The sequence below is a fragment of the Excalfactoria chinensis genome, chromosome 13, assembly GCF_039878825.1.
Source record: "Excalfactoria chinensis isolate bCotChi1 chromosome 13, bCotChi1.hap2, whole genome shotgun sequence".
Taxonomy (NCBI): Eukaryota; Metazoa; Chordata; class Aves; order Galliformes; family Phasianidae; genus Excalfactoria; species Excalfactoria chinensis.
Window position 1 is genome coordinate 14,054,443 of NC_092837.1, and position 21,733 is coordinate 14,076,175.

Below are 21,733 nucleotides of genomic sequence, written 5' to 3' on the forward strand. Positions count from 1 at the left end.
GGAAAATACTTACAATAATAGTGAAATTTGTTTTAAAGTTGTATCAGGTGATCTCTCACAAAAACTGCATTACAATATTCCAAAATATTTTAAGCAGTTTTAGGTGTTACATGTAGCATCTTCCTAAAGAAAATTCTCCTAATGAAAGGTCACAGAACCGTAGAATGGCTTAGGCTGAAAGAGACAGTAGAGATCATCGAGCTCCAATGCCTGCTGTGCGCAGGGTTGTCCCCCAGTAGATCAGGATGCCCAAGAGATGAAGGAAAACATCATACAAACCACCAAAGAGAATTAAAAAACTGGATATGAAAGTCATTTGTTCTCCCCCATACACTGATATTTCAGGCTGTCAGCAATTCCAGTACCACGGCTTTGGAAAGTTCTTGCCTTTTATAATTGCAACATGTGGTTGTTGTAATTTGATGGTCAGTCTTGAACTTGAATGCTGTTTGGGCCTCAAGAAAAGGGAATTATTTGAAAATAATCAAAGTCTGATTTTCTTAATGGTGGTGATGTTTGTCTTCATGTTTTTCACTCTGTTTCTTACTTCAAGACTGCCTGGACGAGATTCTGAATGTTTAATGTGTTTCTTCCTACTAATGTGAGACTGTAGTCTGAGGTCCTTGGTCCTGCAGTCAGATAAATCCATGGTGATTTGGTTCTGGGTTCAGGTTGATACCCACTTTTCTGCACTTCCAGTCAGTATTTTTAGAGTTAGGTGGTTACTTAGGGGCAATTTTCCTCTGTTCCTCCCAGTTGATTCTCAGGATTTAATGATTTCTGATGCCTGTAAAAGGAAAAGGTTGCAAGAATTAGGTTATCAGGTTGAGCCAGAGCTGCAGTGTGCTGGATAGCACGGGGTGTATGTGCATGAAGTTGTTGAGAATAAAGATGGAGATATCTAGAGAGAGCTACAGCCATTAAGGTGATGGAAATGATCTGTCCTGGAGGAGTTTCATCTCGGGGTCCTTTAGGGGTTGTGGTTGACCTTGGATGTCTGAGCATTTGCTTCTTTAGGACTTTGTACCAAATCGTTTTACCAAGTTGTCATTGTTACATACATATCCAAATCTGATATTTTTTAACAAAACAGAGGCATTTGCAGCCCAAAGTTGGCCTCTTCAAAAGTCTTCTTTGTTTTTAAGAACTGAAATTTTAGGATTGTGTGTTTTAAGGGTTCAGAATTTGAAAGAGCCCCCTAAACAACAGTAGAGATAAAGGTTTCTAAACACGTTTTCCCATGAAACAAGGCTGTACATGATCCCAAATCTGTGTGTTATCGGTGCTATTGCCGGTTGCATTGACTGAGACCTTAGCATCATTTCTTGTACTTTGCATTCTTTTCAGCTTGAACAATAAAGCTGGCAGGGTTACATTTGTGAATTAGCCAGATTCCTTGAAGTTTGTGGTTAAGATACTGGAAAATAATGTTGTCTTCAAAACTAATTTCTTCTACTTCATTGTTGTTGTTGTTTGTTTCTTAATGGCAAATTACTGAAGCCTTTCTGTTGACCCTCGCATTTACAAAATGCACCTCTGGTTTCCAGACTTTCCTTGACAATTAATGTGAGCTTAATGCCTGAGCTTGTGAATTGGGATAGTTAATCATACTGGATATGTTAGCAGCCTGTGATAAGTACTGCTCACTTGTGTTTTGAGTGTAGGATTTGGCTGTCAGGTTGCTCTGTTTTCTGTTTCCTATCCCACAGAATTCCAAAATGGGGATTTGCAGCCTTTTACCACCTCCCTTTTGTGTACGTGGGACTGCTAAGAAGACTGAGGAGGAAGTTTGGCTTCGGAGATGAGTTGCTCAGCTCATTCTGTACCCTGCATTACACTTGCTTTGTTTCAAGTGTATTGACCATCCTGTTGTAGGGACTGAGCTCGCTGTAAGTCCATCACAGGGAGCAATGGAACTGGCTTTGGTGAAATTACAGAGCTGTGAGGTGATGTGGGGCGTCTGTGCCCTCTGAGAATATTTTAGGCAAATGGGATTTGGATTTAAATCTGTATCTATTACTGATTAATCCTCCATGGTACTTTTAGCTCCAATTTCTTTTAAAATGTAGAGAACTCTATGAAGGAGGGATGCAAGGTGTATTTTGTGTCACCCTCTTCTGCTGTATAGAGTTTGTGCCTACAGTGCCTCAAGCAGCTGGCAGCAAAGAGGCACAAGTCTTTAAGTGCCTCAGACAGAAGCAGCAGCCAGAATGCCTTCCATCTGTCTGCACAGCACTGTCATTCATCAGCTGTGCCATGTGTGACGACTTGGGTTGCTCCAGAAGAGCTGAGACACGACTGTGTCTACGTGTCCAGGAAGCGTGTCAACCTTCATGCATTTCAGGCTTTTATTTCATGATCCAGCATTGAGTGCTTGGCCTGTGTGCGACTTTGTTAAGATTCACAGTTGTTGCCTTCATGGTCTGAATAGGCAGAAGTGTTTTCCTAAGGGCAGTCACTATTTCTAGTGCTGTTAAATAAAGCAGAATTATATGACATGAAACAAAGTTAAAAGAAGAATAAATTTAACAGTAAATAAAATCTATTGGCTAGATCGTATCTTAATAGCGAATTGCATAGTTAAATTCTCTTGGTTCAATGTCATAAAAACTGTTTAATTCTTTGCCAGTCAAGCTGTGCTACCTTCCTTGTACTTACTGGCCTGCATTCTTATCCAGAGAAACTCTTTTTTCCAGCAAGTCCCATTTGACAGTGTGGTTTGGGTAGGGGGGAGTTTTGGTGGGTGTCACTTTGTCAGTACAATCTTTGACTAATTGCAATGAAGATTCCCTGAATACATTTCTGTTCTGCAAAGAGCTATTGAACTGTGGTACCAGGAGCCCGCGTGTACAACATCTATATTGGAGCTGATGACAGAATTCCTTCTGAACAGGTAAGAATCACGTGGAAATGAGCTAAGTGATGATTCTTGCAGTGATATGCATTACAGCTTTCTAGCTTTGTCTTTAACATTGCTACTTCTCTAGATTTGGGAACAACATCCAGAAACGAAATTGAGCTCTCAGTGTTGTTGTTTTACTATCAGGAACATACAAGAGCTCGCTGCAATTTTATATTAAAAGGTAGTGCAATAGTATGCTTTAACTAGAGGTAAATGTTGACTTCATAATTAAATATCTGAAAATAGTCTCCCATCAAGGCTTGCTGCAGGCTGAATTGTTGCCTTAAGCCACGCAGTGTACATATGTGCCTCTAAAACTGCAACTCCCTGACAGTTGTTTTCTTTTTTTCCTTAGCTGAAAGTAGGAAAGAATATTATCCAATACAGCATTATTTACAGTCAGCTTGTAGGTAACTTGTGCCACATCTAAATACTTCTCCATGGGCTCCCTGAAAAGGTCTCGGAACAATTTGAGTAGGTGATGTCAACACTTTACATTGCAGGTGTTAAAATGAAGTTACTCTTCTACTACTTATAACAGAACGATTTATTTTGGGGATGTTACAGTTGGAAATATTTAGTGTATTGCCCAAAGGAAAAACTGAATTGGAAGTGAAAAATGGATAGATAATGTCTCTGTGCTGGTTGTCTTCGTGACCAAACTAATTGGGGTTCTCGACAAAACAGTCTGTGCTCACATCACTTTCCATCCAGCCTTGCAAGTAAAACTATCAAGGAGAAAAGTTGCAATATTTGAAGTTTGAAGAAATACTTGGTGGAATGGAGCGGTAGGAAGTTAGTGCCTGAAACTGGGAAAGCGCTCATGTGCGTGATGTGTGCTGAAGGCCTGCATGGCTGCACAGCCTAGAGGACAGCTTTTAGTTCCTGTGTGTATGGACTGGTTTGCTGGGGCTTCCTCTTTGGTTTTGTGTGGGTTAATTATGTCCCTATGTAATAAGAGCTGGAAAAGTTTGACCTATTTTAACTGACGATGCAGTGCACAAGCAGCGTACTCTAATGGTGCTGCAGCTCATTTCAAGGAGGAGATTGTTAAAACGTAAACGCAGAACTCTAATAATAGCAAACTGAAGCAAAGAGGAACTGGAACAATAAATCTTAAGCAAAAAAATGATTACTTTCCATATTCGTGTTGTTCTTCTGCCTATTGGTATTCAGAAAATCTACCTTGTTCCCTTTAGAAAACATCATCTGGGATGGAGGTTTGCATGAGTTGTGTACCACATTAGTTTTTACAGGTTAGAATGCATTATACAATATACTTTGACACGGTTAAAATATGTTACAGAGTATCAGATTGTGCATTATGCCACTCAGACGTTGAGAAGATGCGCTCTTTTTGTTCTTGCCTCTGTGAGCCGTTATCATTTTAAGCATGTGGAATCCACAGACATTTTATACACAGCATGTTTTGTTTATTGGTAAATACTCAGCCTTATTACATGATTTGAAGCAAGGGAGGCTGCAGGTCGGGGCTCAGAAAACAGAAAGTTGGACTTGGAGCAGTGAAAGACACCCACTGCTGTCCCTGTGATAGGGGTCTTACAACCCACATACCTCCATAAGAAGACTAGCAGATCGGTCAGCCAGAAGTGATGTTTTAAGTCTCGCAGTAATAGCTCCTTTCCTGCTCAGGACAAACCAATACTAAGGTTAAGGATTTTGCTAAAGTTACTCAGAAACTTCAGATCTGTGTTGAAAATTAATTTATTAAGTACTAAGTGGTTCTCACTTAGGCATAAACTAGAAGTTAAAGTTCTGTATCACAGAAAGAATAGGCAAATACAGCAGGGACTTTGGCAATAACTCTGCTGTGCTTCCAGTTTGGGGACCAAACGATTTGTGTTGGCTTTGCTAAAGTGTTTGCATCAGAGGAGACAGCATGGTTCCATCTTCTTCAGGTCTGACTGTTCATAGAATGCGTGTGTTGCAATTTGCACTCACAGAACTGGCTTTTGATTGCCATGAGTTTTATGTAGCAGAATAACCAGTGGGGGTTGGCTAATTTTAGGAACAAGCAAGGGTAGAAGTTATCCAAACTAGTTGGACTATGGGAACTCTGCACCATTCTGTGTCATTCTTTGCCTGTCTCATGATATAAAAATCCTGTTAGTTCCTATTCCTGGCCACTCCTGAGTTCTAGAGAACAAAGCAGAACTGCAATGTACTGCCACCCCTGTCAGCCCTTTGTGAGCTGCAGAGCTTACTGCACACCAGTGGAGCTCCTTTCTTTCACAGATAGGGTTGCATTCATGTACATTGTTGTGTGTATCACTTTAACTCCTCTTTTAGCAGCTGTAAATGGATTTCAGCAAAGATAGGAATACTCGTGAGGTGTTTGATCTCGGCTACTGATTGATAGCTGTGGGTTGATTTTATATATTCAAATTATATTCCAACAGCTCCAAAACATAATAGGACCATAACAGCTTTACCCTAGAGCACTGTTACAACTGTTCATAATAAGTTGTTTCATTTTACTGCTCCCACTCAGGTATTCAATTGCAACAGGTCTGTGACACCAACTGTTTGTAATAGACTCCAGCTAACTTTGTAGCTTTGAAAGGAACATTCCCATATTTTTGTAGATTTGTGGTTTGTATACAAAGAAATAGCCATAAATGTCCTGCTATTTCTCAAGAAAGAAAACCGGTGCATCACGGATGCTTTCGATGCATTCAGGCTGCATTTTAGGTCTGGAAACTGTGTGTGTTACGTGGTTACTTGTATAAAACCCTTCAGGCGTAATTTGCTTTTGAACTGCAGGGTATGGAAAGAGTATACGCAGAATGCGTTTATGTAGGACAGAAGAAAATTATCTGTGTAGCTCTCACTTCTTGCCAAAACATTTCTCTGTTTTCAAGTCCAGCACGTTCTAAGCTGGCACAAGTTTGTTTGCTATATTCTGAGGTACGTTTGTGACAGTGATTAAAACAACAACAAAAGAAAATCATGTTTTCCTCGTATGGGAAGAGAAGAGGTAAACTTTCAGATGTCACGATGAGGTTTCTATTATCTTTATACTTAGTTTGCTCTTAATGGCTGGAAATTTTCTTCTGATGATATAAGAAATGCAAATGTAACCTTCATTATGCTTCAAGCTCACTTGTCCTGCAGTACCTGACCCCACTGCCATTACATTTTCTTTTGTTCTTTTAATTGCAGTTGGCCTTTACCATCATCTCTGCTCTTATAAAGATGCCTTACGATTGGTCATCCAGTTATCTTAACAGTGGGCCTCCAGTCTGTGATCCTTGCTTAGTCAGCCACAAGACCTCAATCTTCTTCAGTCTTAACTCAGCTCTACAAAATACTCTGTTAAGAAACCTTTTGCTTTCAAATGCAAAACGTGTGTGTGTGTGTGCAAAACTCATGAAGTTCTCGGTCCTAAAGGATTGGTAATTCTTGTGCACGGGGACCAGACAGCATTTTCTGGCTCATGCTAGAATTTAATTAGGCATTGTAAAAGGAAATTTCAGGACAGTGCAGACTTAAGATGTAAATGAAGCAGTGGAGCCACAGAACGTGCTGAAGGCTGGGTCCAAACACCTGTTGTTCTCTTAGTTAAATGTTGGTTCTTGTGAAAGGCCGTGAGGGTTGTGTGGCTTCAGTTTGGAGATGTGTGTTGTAGGCAGACCTGAAGTGATGATATAAGGGCTTTATTTCACAGTTTCCTTCCCTGCCCTCCATAACTGTTTGGAAAGATGTTGTTTTACTCAATATGGACTGCAGTAGCAAGAGAAGGAGGGCTCTTAATTTCCTTCAGAATAAATGTTTTATATCACCTGTCAACTAAAATTGGAGGAAAGATATGGAGATGGGAGAAAAGCCTCTACGCAACATTTGTGCGTATATAATTATATACATATAATATTTTTTTTCTGTTTTGCTTTTAAAACACATTCATATTCTCATCAGAGCCAGGGTCACAGCAGCATCTTTCCAATACTTAGAGATATTTAGAGGAATGGTTCACGTTTTCTCTTTGAGCGATTGTCAACATTGATTCCAGGATTAGACTAGCTGCAAAACGAACGTGAAAGAGCCCCCAGCGCAGTCAGCTGAAGCAGCCTTAAAAAGCAGTGATTTCCAATAATCCAGCTGGCTCTGTGCTGGCACAGATGGGCTGCACTGGCCTGACGGCCCCCACGGCTCAGCTGTGGGCCCTGCAATAAGCATCCTAGATTAGCGATATTTCAAACTGCTGTGCTTCTTAACTGACGTGGTCGTTGGTTTACACTCTGGGAAGCTTTTGCTGCCCACTATAAGTATTTCAAGATACACTGCAGTGTATCCTTGAGAAGTTCCTTCTGTCACTTGAAGGCCCAGCTGTGCTTGTCTTGGCAATCCCAGCCTGACCACCAGGCTTGCTACCCCTCACCTCTCCTGCTCACTGTGCCCTGGATGCTGAACTCCTCTCACAGAGTTAGAGCAATGCTGGATAACTCACAGCTCCCTTACAAAGATAGCTTACTTTATGTGATGAGAAGCATCTCAAATTTACATATGCCTCTCTTCTGTGTAAACGCTGTGCTGTTGTTTCAATGGGAACAACGACTCTAAACAAACATCTGATAAACTGGTGCGTCCCTTTCTGTCCATCTGAAGTTCTGCCAGAGTTGGTTGATGTCCATTTATGTAGAGCTGGCGCTTCCATTTACTGTGTGTGTTCTGTAGGATCCGTGCCAGGCTGAAATAAAGGTGGGGGGGAAAGGTTAGTACTGTGGTGATGGGGTGTGCATGACTGGATATGAGTATGGATGCTGGAATCTCCTTATATCTTGGCTAAAACGGTCACGTGATTTTCCTCTTAGACTTTATGTAGTCATTTGACATTTTTCAGTGAAAAGCAGAACAAAGCCCCAAACAACTGTTATTAAAATACTTCCGGCATTGGTATTTGTCACTGAACAAAGTTTAGAATGGGAAGTCTTTGTGCTTTTGAAAATCAGCACCTCAGCAAATGCGTGGTTGTGCTTAGCAGGTCTGGCTTTGTGATTAGGGCTGCTGATTTATCCAGTAATGACGCTGTGCTGAGGGCAGCTCTGACTAGAAGGTCTTTACAAGTGCTATATGTTGCAAAGATGTAAACCCTGGCATACGATGCGAAAGGCACTTAGATGGTCAATTATCCTTGTTAGGATCTTGTACATTATGGTTCGAGACTGAGCGATACAGTGATGTAAAACGAACAGCTGAGAGAAGAAAATTGAAAGGAGATTGAATAGTATGTGGTCCGCCTTTCTTCATTGCCAGTATATCTCACTTTTAATTCTGTATGTGCAAGTCTCCTCGCTGCGTGTTTTTGAACTCCCAATTGTATAGGAATTATGTTTCAGCACGTCTTGGGACCGTCTATTTTTGTTTTCTGCCTTCTTTACGTTTTAGTGAACCTCTTGCCTTTCATTATAGAAGGCCAGCATAAAAATAATATTTTCAATATGCTGTTTTTATTTATCTACATTCTGTCATGATATACTTTGATGTAAGTTTTTAATTTTGCTTCAGCTTTCAGCTGTTGTAGCAGTTACTGCTCAGGGTCAGCCATGAGGTTAGCCACAGTAGCACAAAACAATTTCCTGTTCTCACAGCCCAGGTAGCATTTGGATGTGGATTAAATTTTACCACATTTTCCAGTAGCCAGACACAATTATTTCTAATGAGCTTTAAATTGCTTCTAGAGCACGTACTTCAAAACTTAGCGTGGTGATCCATTCAGTGCTAGCAACTTCATAAGGCAGCACTTCTTCCTCCGAGTTGTGGTTAAGCTGATTCTTGCAGTACTGCAGTTATTTCTGATCAATGGATTTGCTTCCAAGTGGCTCGCTCACTGTTCTCAATTGCTGATCATCTCTTGTCCTCCCTTCTGCAATGCTGCTTCCATAATATATTGTTCTTCATTACCGACTCGGATTTCATCATCTTTTTCTTTTGGCATATTTATCTTGGTATTATTCATGCTGCTTGTGCCGTTTTGAGAGGGTTTTTATGCATGTTTTGTTGTTCTGGAGGCTTTAAAAATTAGTTTTTGAAGTTTGCTCTCATCTTTATGATTCATGTTTTCCCTTTGTTTTCTATATATGGCCACTTCTCTATCCTGCCGTAGCATTCTGAACATGTGCAAGGCATACATTCAGAACTCATCTTTATGGGGCAGTAGTGAATAATAAACAACATGAAAGGGGAAAAGACAAGAAGCATTATTTTTCCCTCTATATATATGGTAAGTTTTCACCATCTTTGTTTAAGCTTACCGAGGTATTTTCTTTTTAACTTAATCCATTTGACGCATTAAAACATTATTTGGTTCTATTATTACCAATACTGCTTGAATTGAACTGAATTCTAGAACATGCCCTGCCTTACGGAAACTCAGCCATAAGGAAATCATATCTGTATTATGGCTCCTACTGTAAAAGCAATTAAGCGAGAGCGCTGAAAGGGAAGCTGCCTGTCCTGACATGCTCCCACATCCAGGAGGGAGTGAGGGAATGAGCTGTGCAAAGAGCTCTGGTGCAGATTGCCTGTGGGGTTCTGAGGCACGGCGATGTTATCTTCAATGGGAGCATCCCGAAGTGTTTTGTAGCTGGCTTTGTCTTCTTGCTATGCATGTGCACATATTTTGCCTACAGTTCCTTCTTCCCAAAGTGTTGAGATGCTGCCGGCCAAACACAGACATTTATGTCCTATATACCAGTGTCACCCAGTATCTTCAAACATCTTTTACTCCTCCAATGATTTTGTATCATCTCCGAGGCTGAATGAGTTTATAACACTTCTCATGTAATGTATTGCTGTGAAATGCAGGGCAAAAAGTTATATTACAAATTATTAATGTTGAAGCTTGGCCTGTTTTTTAAGGTTTTGCACTGTTCTGTTTCTCCCACATTAAGAATTTGGCCCACGTTGAATTTCTGTTTGACTTCTTAATCCTCAGTGCTAACACTGAAAGTTGGCCGGTTGGTTTCCGCAGTTTCCATTTTGACAGGAGCTGTGAATTGCAAACACCATTTAAGAATTCCTTGCATCAAAGGTCATTTTGATGGCGATTTAATTTCCTTAAATCATTTCTTTGAACAGTCGTTTATGAAATTGCATTTCAGTCTTCCGCTGCGGGGATTATAAATGTAAACATATCCTCAGTAGCTGAGGAGCTGTTCTTGACCTGATTCCAAGTCCTTCAGTAAATTCGTTTACGTTCAGTAGTATCTGTGGTGCGTGAAAATACTCCCCTGAAGCTCCTGCTAAATGTTACATGTAGAACATTCTTGTTTTTCATCTGGTCAGGCATAGCGCCGTACTTCATATCTATTTTTTTATTTTCAATAACTAATGCTAAAACACCAGTCTCTTGCAGCACGGTGTCGATTGACTTGTAGGCTGATGGCCGGGGGCGCTGGTAACAGGGACCGCAAGGTCTCTTCACCTCTGCTGCTAATTTGAAATGAGCTGCTCCTACTCTTAGGCCCTTTTAAAATGAGTCCATGAGCGCAGAACAGTTCTCTGTGGACTCTGTCCGCTTGCAAAAAAAACCAGCTTTTAATCTTGCACTGGTCACAAATTCCACTCAGTGTTTTCATTAGAGGGGATGGGCACTGAATTCCTCCCTGCCAGAGCTGCCTGGGGTGAGGCTGGGTTGGTGCCCTTCTAGATGGAATGTATTGTGCTGATAAATGGATTTAAAGTTATAATCATCCTGTGATTCTTTTTTGCTTGTTTTTTTTGTTTTTTTGTTGTTTTTTTTCTTTGAAGTAATAAAAATGCTAGAAGATCAGCCCTGGAGTGTAACTCCTATAATTCATGTTCCCAGGGTAAGGGATTCCTAGGTTTTTTTTTCAACTTCCTTCCTCATTGTTCCTTTTTCCCATCAACTTCCCATTAACCTCTTTATACTGTACTGAATTACCTCACTGACATCTCTTTCCATCTATTGTTGCATATTACTCTGAGCTCCTAAAGGAGCTTGTATTTCACAGTGCCATGGATCAACTGTCACAGAATCAGAAATTCATTAATCTTCTCAGTAATTGGGCCGGGTCATGTTAAAAAGAGGGATAATAGTAAAAATGATCTGACTGGGATGGGAAGGGACTGTAAAGATCAAAGAACTGCAGAATCCTAAAATGGGTTGGATTGGAAGGAACCTTACAGATCATAGAACCATGGAATGATAGAATGGATTTGGGTTGGAAAGGTCCTTAAAGATCACAGAACAGTAGGATGGGTTGGATTCAAGGGGACCTTAAAGATTGTAGAAAGATAGAATGAACCTTGAAATGGTAGAATGTCTTGGGTTGGAAGGGTGCCTGTAGGACCTTTATTTCAATTGCATTTCTAATTATATGCTAATAAAATTATTACAACAAACAGATATCCAAGTACAGCAGAGGACATTCTTTGTTTTTTACTGTGCTTAGCTTTTTGAAGAGGATCTTTAGGATGCGGTTCATTCCTAGTATCCTGGGTTTGACATGAATTTCTCACATGAATTTCTATCCAGTAGCAGTCACTGGAATTCAGCCTCTTCCCCACTTGCATTACATTCACTTCTGCAGCTTTCAGGTGCTTATACAGTTGTTTCCAATATCGAAAGCATTTTCATGCATAAGTATGAATTGCTTTTCAGTTTTGATTCTAAGTGACCATCTTTGCTAGCTAAAAAGTTGATACTTCTCTTCCCTTCCATAACCCTAGTGATGCCATTCCAGATCCTGGCTACTACTTCAAAGTAACCCCTGATTGTACTCCCAGTCTTTTAAGTCTGCTCTTCCATTACAACCTGATGGATAAAGTGCTTTGTACTTGCTAGAGTGGTGAAGAACATTGATGTTTTAAACAGTGTCACATGCCTTTCTCCCTGTTTGCATGAATAGCACCAAAGAGTGATACTTGAGTGCGTTGTCTGTTTAGAAACACAGTTCCCCCACTCATTTTGCTAATTATGTGTTGTAAATTTCTAATGTTCTAATGTGAATGATGAAAGCAGGCAAATCAAGCACCTGATCTGCAGACCTTTGTGCTTTTATTTGTAGGAAGTCTTTTAAAAATACCAGAGTTTGTGGTTTTCCATCTGGTTAGAATTCTTTAATGAACTCTTGTTGAGTACTAACAGAGTGAAGATCAGGTTAGTTTTTGCACCTTCCTGGCTTACCGTGGTCAGCACCAGGTGAGGCTGCTTCATGGCAGAGTTGAAGCACTCCATCTTTGCTATGTTCATCCAACTGTTTTAGCTCCATTTCATTCATTACTTTTTTAAACGCACTTTTCTCATGAAGACAAACTTAACACAGGGGTGATGTGAAAATAAGAATGACGTTATGACAAGAGCCTTTAAAAAACTTGGTGACCAATGCTCATGAATAATCAGATTTGCACAGGGCATTGCAGAGGGATCTGCTGCGCTGCTGCACGGTGGATCCAAAAGCCACGACTGCCTGGTAGTAACAACAGCAAATATTTACAGTTAGCTGTTATTTTTACATTTTAAACATGGATTTTAATTAAAAAGTCATTCCCATCTGTGACTGGTAAAATAGAGGCTTTTGTAATGGACATATTTGTTTTCTGAGGGATATATTTAGTGTGTGTATACATCAGCAGCCATCCCAAGAGACCGTCATGGTAATGGATCAAAACCAGGCTCTGCTGCAGCGTGAGCAACTATAAAACCGTGTGTTGCAGCTCTGTTGAGATGATGAGTTCACGCTGATAGACTCAGTCACGGTCTGAGCGTAAATCAGTGGCAGGAGTTCCACAGCGTATATTTCAATTTTTGCACATTAATTCCCTGGTGACTTTTAAGTTCGACTCATGCTTACTGAACAGATCTTCTACTGTAAATGCAGAAACAGTTTTTTCCTTTGGATTAGTAATGAAAATAAAGACAAAATATGGGCTTAGATGGTGCCATCAAGATATTGTAAATTTGTGGCTGCTTACATAAGTTTCTTTCTTTCTTTCTTTTTATGAAAACAGGTGATCAGATCCTCTCTCTTGGGGCTTTGTCAGAAGATCAGGTTTATCCGCTGAAACTCAGGGGCATTTCCATTTCCATCTGTTACTCCGCACTCAAATCTGCCTTATGTGGAAATTATATCAGCTTTGACGTGTTGTGGGGACAACCACTTTGACAACGTACTTCAGGCCTTTGTTGAAATGCTGCTTTTCAGTATCCCACAGTGACCTGCTCGTAAGCAATTACTCATCCTGGGAGTCTTTAGGTGAAATATGAAATAACAGCACCACAGGCTTTATATTGTTATAATGAGACAGAGGGATCTAGAACAGCTCACATGCATTTTTCAGTTTGATTACTTGGATTTATTTACATTGAGACATCTATAATAAAGGGGTGATATAACTGCCGTGTGAAAGGGGAGCTTTATCAGGATTTTCTTTAAGCTTTTCTGGGAAAAAAAAAAGAAAAATGCTAAACTTTGTTCTTTTCCATGTTTTTGTTCAGAGCTGCTATTTTCTTGCTGGAAGAGACAAATTCTGGATAGTTAGAAATGGTTAATATCCAGACTTGTGCCTATCGCAAGAAGAAGATCCTTAGAACTGGAAGAGCTTCTCTCAGTGAACAGTTGTATTAGTTGTGTACAGTGAAGTGTTCACATCTTGCATGTCTCTGGCCATCCAAAAATACAAGTCCTCAACACAGGTCCTTAAGGGTAAGCTTGCTAATTGCACCAATCAAACAGGCAGGTGCTTTTGCCTTTGCAGAGCCTGTTACAGGAACGCACTTAAGCACAAAATATTTGGGGTTTTGGTGGGTTTTCTCTTTTGGTAGCTTAAATTCATTTGGAATATGGAAGAGAAGACGGGGCATTTGGGAGAAGAAAAAATCCCTAGTTGTGCCCTGATGATCTGAGAATGCCATGCATTTGTATGGTGTTTGACTGAGAAAGTCTTTAAAACCCTACAGTAGTATGTATTGATTAGGGTGGTTATTAAGGGAAAAAATAGAAATGTGAAACATTAGTGTATATAGATGTTGCTCCATAATAGCTAGCGTTTCTCATTACTGCCAAGTGTCAGTCAAGCCCCACAGGAATGCATGAATGCACTGAGACTCACAAAGCATTTGCTATGTTAAACACATTCAGCAGTTTTTGCTGCAAGAGGGAAACCACTCTTAGGAAGAAAATGGGTAGTGAATAGCTAAGCAACAGCAGTAAAGTAGTATTCAGGTCACTTTATTATATAATGCTGAAATCCATCTTCTCCCAGATATTTTGAGTGCTTTGTCACCTGTAATGATGGTACAGCAGTTTATGCCTATAGGCTGGTTCTGCTGTGAGGCTGCCTGTTGATTGTTTGCAAATGGATGCATTGTACTCGGTGTTTGTTTGACAGACAACTACCAGTTTAGCACGCCGTGTTCCTCATCCCCGTTATCACCCCGCACCGCATCTCTTCCATCTGAGGTATTGGATATATTCATTTTAATAATTCACTACCATACCAAGTTGACTTTAACCGTCTCTTTGAAATCCAATTTGAATTCATGTAAAAGAGAGAGAAGAAAATTTAAAAGCTCTATAAGCTTCGGCCTTCATGTGTTACGTTTACTTTCTCCTCTCAAACAGCATTGATCTCCCTCTCGGGGCAGACAGGAGGAGGAAGGAAAGTGTCTGTTTTCAGTTGTGGTTGTAAAGTTTTGTGCTTTAGGTATCTGGGAGTTGAATCATGAGGAATGACTGGTAGGAATGTTTTCTTTGCTGGAGAAGAAAAAAAGTATCAGCAAAAAGTTTAACTCACCTTTTGTAAACTATACATTGCTTAGCCAGTGTGCTCCTTTCTCCTTGAAGCACCTAAAATAAATACGCATTGCAAGACTAAGAGTATTAAGGCTTGTGGGGGTTTTTAAACTTCGCTGAAGCTCAGTGCAGTCCATCAGAAGCTGTCATTCTTTGTGTTCATTCCTTTTTCTTTCTTCACTCCCATTCCTTCAAAGTCATTTTTCATCTTTCTGATGTGCCAGGTCCGCCTGTCAGTAAGAGCCGGCTGTTTGCGTGTTGCCTATAGAGGATGTGGGACCTCTGTCCTTGAAGATATCCCTAGATATTAAACAAGGCTTGGAGCAGCCTGTCTGATTTTGGCCCTGTTGTGGGCAGGAGCTTGGACTGCAGGGCTGGTCCTGCATGTTTCCTGCCACCACCTTTAGGATCCCACCATATTTTTTCCTGGACTTTCCTCTTGTGTTCTCTGATTCTCTAAAACAGTTCTTTATTCCACCTAAATGCCTATTCAGCCCTTCATCTCTGTGAATGTTTCTTACATGTTAGAAGTAATTATTATTTAACATAATCACTCAGCTAGAAAATGCTGCTTGTTTTACTTGTGTTGTTGTGATGAAGGGATTATTTTTCTTCAATATCGTGTTTCTTAAGACTGAATGTTTCAGAAATGGGTACTGATGTAGACCATTCAATTCCTCATTTATATTCCAGAGGTTTTACTTACTTAAGTAGTGCATGATTTTTCCACTCTCTCACAGTGCCACGTCCAGGTGGACTCTCTTTGGTGAGTTTGTAGCTCTTAACATTTTGGTGTCATCTCAGAGTTCTTCTAAATCTTTTATCCCTTCTAAAATCAGGGTGTTTGGGGCATTTCCACTTGTCAGACCGTGAAATGCAAGTTTATTTCTTAGGCATTGGTTGATCACATGCATCCTTCCTGCCCTTAGCAAATAGGCAAGTAAGTCTATCCAAGCATTCCCTCTTATATCAGTGGCATAAGAACATTGTCAGAATAGTAGGGCTCCGGGCTATAAATCATCAGGGAGGTAACTGTATTCTAAGCTGATTAGAACACATAAGTCATTCTCAGAAATGTTTATAGAAACAAAATAGCTGCCTTTTTGTTTTAAAAGTCCAACACTGGGAGATCTCTTCTGTTTGACAGCAGAAAAAAAACCATATCTGCCTTTTACTCTATTGCCTTCACATACGTGAAAGCTTTGAGATTCTCATTGTTGTCAACTGTAGGATAAACATTCCCCAAATCCTTATTTCTGAGGAGTGTTCATTTTGTTTCTGAGTAAATACCTTGCTTGATTCCACACTTCATAAATACTGTGAAGGAATATGTATTCCTTTGGAGGGCCCTAGCTGTAAATCAGCTGTAATGGAAGCCCTCATCTAAGCTTTTATTGCAAGGATAAACACTCCAATAGTTCCCTTCTAAAGTGTTTACCTGGCTTTTTCACAGCTGACTCAGTGGATCGGAGCCTTTTAATGCAGTCCTCCTGGCATACTGTCACTAATCTCTGCAAAGCTTTTTTTCTAATTCTTGTATGATTAATAGTGCAGTGTGCTATTCATTGAGGAAAAAAAAACCAACACAAAACATCTTTTCTGTCTTGCTGCCTAATTTAGATGTTAAATTGCTAAATCCATTTACTTTCTAGGTTTAGTCTCAAAGGCAAATAATGCCAGTATTGAACTGTAAGCAATTGATGGACAGGGAAAACATCACTTAGCTCCCTCTCCTTACCTTTATGTGAAAAGCAAGACAAAATCTTCTAATTTGCAAAGGTTCAGTAATGTCATTAAACTGTTCAGAAATAATTCCCCTTCAGCATGCCATGGTCATATTGCTTACACCAAAAGTTGCTTGGTTTCTTTGTTCGCCTTTTCTTATGTAATATAACTCATTCTAACAGACAAACTCTACTTCCACTTACTTGAGCTAATGGATAATTGGAATTGCATGCAGAATGCAAAAGCATGGAGATAATTAAAGGAAAGAAATGCATGGGAAATCACCATTGATAATGTCAAATGAATACGTGCTGGCAAAGAAGGAACTAAAGGAGCCAGGTTAATGTGGTGGTGACTGTCACCAGAGTTGTCATCCCTGTCTCCTCCCAAGCACAGGCACCTGCCTATCAGCAAACTAGCTCTCACTTGGTTTAGTCTACCAGGGCTGCTGAACTGCTGCTGGAGCCCAGATGCACACGTGGGGCTGGTTCTGGCTGTAGCCATGTGCTGTAACCGTGGCCTGCTTGCTTCCCAGTGCCAACCATCAGTTCACAGACAGCAGATCTGAGCTGACCAGAAATGAGAAATGACTGCATTTTTTTCCTGATTATCCCAAGCTTTTACCTCAGTGTCTTTTATTATTCTATCCTTATTATGTCTTCTCCATTATTTCTTCTGACCATCACCTAGAATTGGTAGCTCCTCGTTGCTCTTGTTTGTTCTATTTATTTGGTTGCCTTGCTTGTCTCACTAAGATTTAGTGAGAGCGCTCTTCTGCTCCAGCACAAGGTTCCACATGCCCAGAAGAGTCATTCAAGGGAGTTTGCTTGACGCTCCCTGTCTCTTATATCCTTGCAATCAAAAGGAAAAATGAGCATAGGGAAGCATATTTGATATATAGTTATGGGCAAATTTAAGTAGCTCTTAACACTCATATCAGATTCTCATGAGCAAATGATAGCATAGACCTGTCTGCTGTCCTGCTAAAATCACTTACTGTCGAATGTAAAATATCTGCTTGTACAGTATCAGCATGTTTAGAACTACTGCTGTTTTGTAAACTGATGATAGTGATTTACTTTGTATTATTCAATTTAAAAAGAAATAGAGTTAAGCACTGGTTTAGAAATACAGCAGAGCCCTCCTATGAAATATGTATTTTCAAGTCTCTCACTTGTTGTTATTGATGGTGATTCAATTCCACCATGAATTGCATTTCTAGTTTATATGCAGGACCGTTCTGGTTCAGAACACGACGAGTGCCAGGTTCCACTCTTTACTTTGGCAAGACCCAATAACTTTGAACTTGGCTTCGTGTGGGTGACATTTCTTCAGATCCTGCTCTGTTGAATTAGGTCCTAGTAAGCCCACTGGGCCAATGGAGACCAATGGAATCTTTGGAGCTTGTTTCTGTGAGCTGTTTGACAGATTGAAGCTCCTGCTGCTAAGTCAGCCAGTAGCTTTTGGAGGATCAAGTCTTAGGAGACCTTTTGTAGCTTCTTTGCCAGCAAATGTTTCTCCGGCATTTATTTCCAAATAATCCTAGCAAAATGCAATTGGTTTATAGATGGCAAAGAGTTAACAGTGCCAGCACAGAGCTTAAGGAGTTAAGCAAGCACAGATCAAAATACTCGGGTGTCCAGAGGGAGGTGTTTAGATGAACACTGCAAGGTTGGCAGGCCTCCAAATTAGCGTAGTTTAAAGAATTCAAGGTACATTTAATTGGATCCTTCTAATCCCTTTTCCCTCAGAATGAGCATTTTAACAGTTTAATTCCTTTTGCAACCCCCACACATCTCTTACTCCAGTGGCCCATCTAAAATAAATGCTATGAACTATAAAAGGCCTGGACAAGTTCTAGCTGAAGTCAGTAGGAGCTGGATGGGGGGGCCTAAATGCTCCACTCTCTTGGGTTTGATATTTGCAGTTGTAGGGTTGTCAGCTCTGGCTAAACCTTGCACCCAGCACATTAAAGCACTGCATGCACACAGGGAGCTTCAGCTGGTGAGGGCCAGCAGTGGTTTAATAACGTGGCTCTGACCAGGACTGCAGCCCTGGAGCTGGAGACAGCACAGCTCTCTATGGGGAAGTCACAGCCATTTGTCTGGGGCCAAGGAGCACCTCAGGTGTCAGGCCAGGAGGAGACAGCAGCTGGGAAGGGGGAAAGGGCTCACCTCTATCATCAGGAAGAAGACCAGGAGAGCACTTGAGAAAGGAGGACCAGCACGCTGCTATCACCATGCTGAGGCACAAAAGCAAACAGAATCCCCTTTCACAGCAGCACCACAGCAGGCAACACCTAGCAACAAAATAACTTACATAAATCAGGCAGACATATTTACTCTGCAAATAGGTTTATGCACTTAATCTTCCTTACTTATAGGAGCCTTGAGTAATGGTATGAAGTGGCTCTTGCTTCTGCTTTTCGGCAGTGTCCTTGCTGTCGTGGCTTTCTGTGTTAGGGGCAGTTTTGAACTATTGGTTAGTCACTGCAGAGGTGTTGTGGAAAGCCGGGCGTAATCAGTTTTAATCTCCTTGAATTGCTAATTGTTAATTGCAGTGACTGCTTGGCTGCTCCATGGTCACCCTGTCACCATGTGCTGTGGCCTCTGCCTGTTCTTTCCCACCTGATCTTCACTGTGCTGCTCAGGAGAAAGCCAGAGAGCAGCTCTACTGATTGATCCTCACTTCTTCAGTTAGTGGGTCAAAACAGGATGTTAGGTTTCAGAAGCCTGAAATGTTCAACATGGCCAAGGTTTCATACCATGTGTTGTTAAAAGTAACGTTCAAAACCGATCTCATACACCAAAACCAGGCATGATGGCGTATCGTTTAGGCTGAAGTCAAATAGATTTTGAAATCTGAGCTCTCTGAGTACTAAAAAATGTAGTTATTTGTTATTTCATGGGGGAAAAAAAAAATTCAAAGCCATTTCATTTTTTACACAGGTACAATCGTCTCTTCCAGCTGTTGAGCCAGTTTACACTATGTGGTCCTGTACCTCTTCAAGCATCCAGCTAAAGAAGGTGAGAAGGCTCCGAGGCGCAGCGAGACTTCACAGGATGGACGAGGGTTGAATAATTTCATGCAGCATCACCTGGAAGTGCTACAGCAGGTGAATTATCAGATTTTTCTATGGGATATTATCACATTTTGGAATATTCCTGATTTCTGAGCCCTCTGTCACTGCACACCGGGGTAGCATTGGTGATTCAGTAGCAGAACAAATCTCCCTAAGCTGGCATGCAACCCAGGGCAGCTTCAGCTGTGTTCTCATGACAACCAAAGGCTGAAGATATTTTCTGTCATACTGGCAAGCGTCGATGCTTGGCTGTACAGTGTCTTCAAACTTTGTGTTCCGTTTTTGTTCCTCAAATGAAGTGTGTTAAGGTAATCGTTGCATTTCTGCTTTTAAAAAGTGGTAAGGAAAGTTCTCTGATCAGTGTCATAGGAGCATTCAGCCACACGCTTCCGTAATGAAATGTTGGACTGAGCAGCTGTGTACTCCTGAGTGCGAATGCTTTATTTCGCAGTAGGTGAGTCATGGATTTTTCAGTTAAAGGTGAATACAATAGAAATTAAATCCCACACTTGTGGAAAGGAAGCGATTGCTGCAGCGCTCAAGAAAGATTTCCCCTTCCCACCCCAGTCCAGTTCGCCGTAGCCTGAGTTCATTAAGGGAAGATGAGGATGTTCTTAGCTGTGTATCTCCCTATTTGCTCCATGCTATGTTCCCTTGAAATAGGTCTGGAGGCTTTTAGCAAATACAGAAGTTATTAACAAAATGTAGATGTCTGTGGTCATCTTCTTGTTGCCCAAATAGATATGCTGACATTTTGATAGAAGCTGGCGTGCAGTCGCCACCATCGCGTGCTTCTTGTTGCATTTGTTTTCTGGTCTTGGTTGAAGGTGAGAAGTAACTAGTTCATCCTTGGCATCATGTTTCATGTTGGGGGGATATTAGTGATGTTTATGATTGAAATCATTATTGAAATATGGCGGTTCCCTCGTCGCCTTTCACATGCTCGTGTTTTACTTGCTGAATAGGGCTGTCATAAGAGCTAGCAATGAAGTCAGCATTTGGATATGTCAAATTACTCAGCGCTGTGCGTGCCACGATTCCAGCTTCCAGGACAGAACAGCAGCCCAGGCTCTGGGCTTGTCTGCATTTGTGGCCATCTTAATGCAGTACCTTGTCTGTTAATGCGCAGTAATCTTTCACTTTACAGCATGTGACCAGGCGGTGATCTGTCTTTATTAACTTCAGATTCTGTGGAATACGTTATATTTATTTTGAATGCAGGCTTTCACAAGCTCTTTTAAATATTAATGGCCGGTCTCCAGTAGTCAGCATAAATATGATTTGCATTAGCACTAGTCATATCATATTGAGTGCCTCTGATGTCAACTGCTCAGTGTACTCATATCTGACATCATCTCCCGAGGTCACTGACAACTTTGACCTTTATTCTCGTGCACAGTTTCTGTAGTCTCAGAAGCTCTTTTGAATTGATTTGAAATTTTGACTCTTCCCTTTATGAGGCAGTAAAATTGATAATTATTCAGATGGGAACCGAGCACTGAGTGAAAAATCAATTCCACCCGCTCTCTGCTGCGTATAAAATTACTTCTGAGTCTGCCGGACTGAACGGATGGCCGAGGTAAAAGCAGCAGGCAGAAATAGTAGAGAGGATTAGCTGGACGAAACTAATAGCCTAAAGGGATGGCTTTTGAGATGAGGGAGTGGGCCGGTTGGGGGTTATTATCAGCAATGATGGGGCTCATTGATCATATGTTTACATCAGGTTTCCATTGGGTTATAAATCAGCCCTGAATAGAAACGGAACCCAGGGCCTCGCGTTTTACCAGAGGGGCGATGTATTAGATTATTCTCATTTTCACACTCGGATGAAAAGTGAGACATTGATTATTCATCGGCTGGCCATTAAACACTGGTTTTAGAGATGATTTGACTATCTTGGCAGCTCACGAACAAGGTTGCTGCTTCATAACCAGCGGTTTCGGTTTTCAAGACATCTGTGTCGGTTAAGTAATGCATAACCCTATTAAAAGCAATGGGTTACAAATTGCTTAATAGTGCTGAAAAACTAGACCCTAATGACTAATTGTACGTTGAGTTTAGAGAGGTTTGTCAGCTCTTTAAACTAAACTGATGCAATGATAACTGCAATTATTTACTAGTTAGAACACTTTTTTTTTTCCAAGTTGGATCCCTGGAAGTAGTTGGATAATTAAAATCTCCAGCAGCACTGGAGGAGCGGCTGCCCCAGCTTGTCCCATCAGCTGCAGGGCTGCAGCATGGTTTAAC

The 21,733-nt window shown here is 40.9% G+C and overlaps 1 protein-coding gene across 5 annotated transcripts in view; it reads left to right on the forward strand.

Moving 5' to 3' along the window:
- RANBP17 (RAN binding protein 17) overlaps nt 1–21,733 on the forward strand; it is a 108,330-nt gene that overhangs the window by 68,985 nt on the left and 17,612 nt on the right. For 2 of the 5 annotated variants that reach the window (XR_011905245.1, XR_011905246.1), the window contains exons 4-6: nt 12,896–13,109; nt 13,383–13,590; nt 19,353–19,519. Coding sequence is in view for 1 of the 5 variants with exons in the window: in XM_072348561.1 (XP_072204662.1) it covers nt 2,786–2,893; nt 12,896–12,899 (112 nt within the window). In the remaining 4 variants the exon portion in view is untranslated. Of the gene's footprint in view, nt 1–2,785; nt 2,894–12,895; nt 13,110–13,382; nt 13,591–19,352; nt 19,520–21,733 lie in introns of those variants that run through there. The other 3 variants (XR_011905243.1, XM_072348561.1, XR_011905244.1) reach the window with 3 other exon arrangements.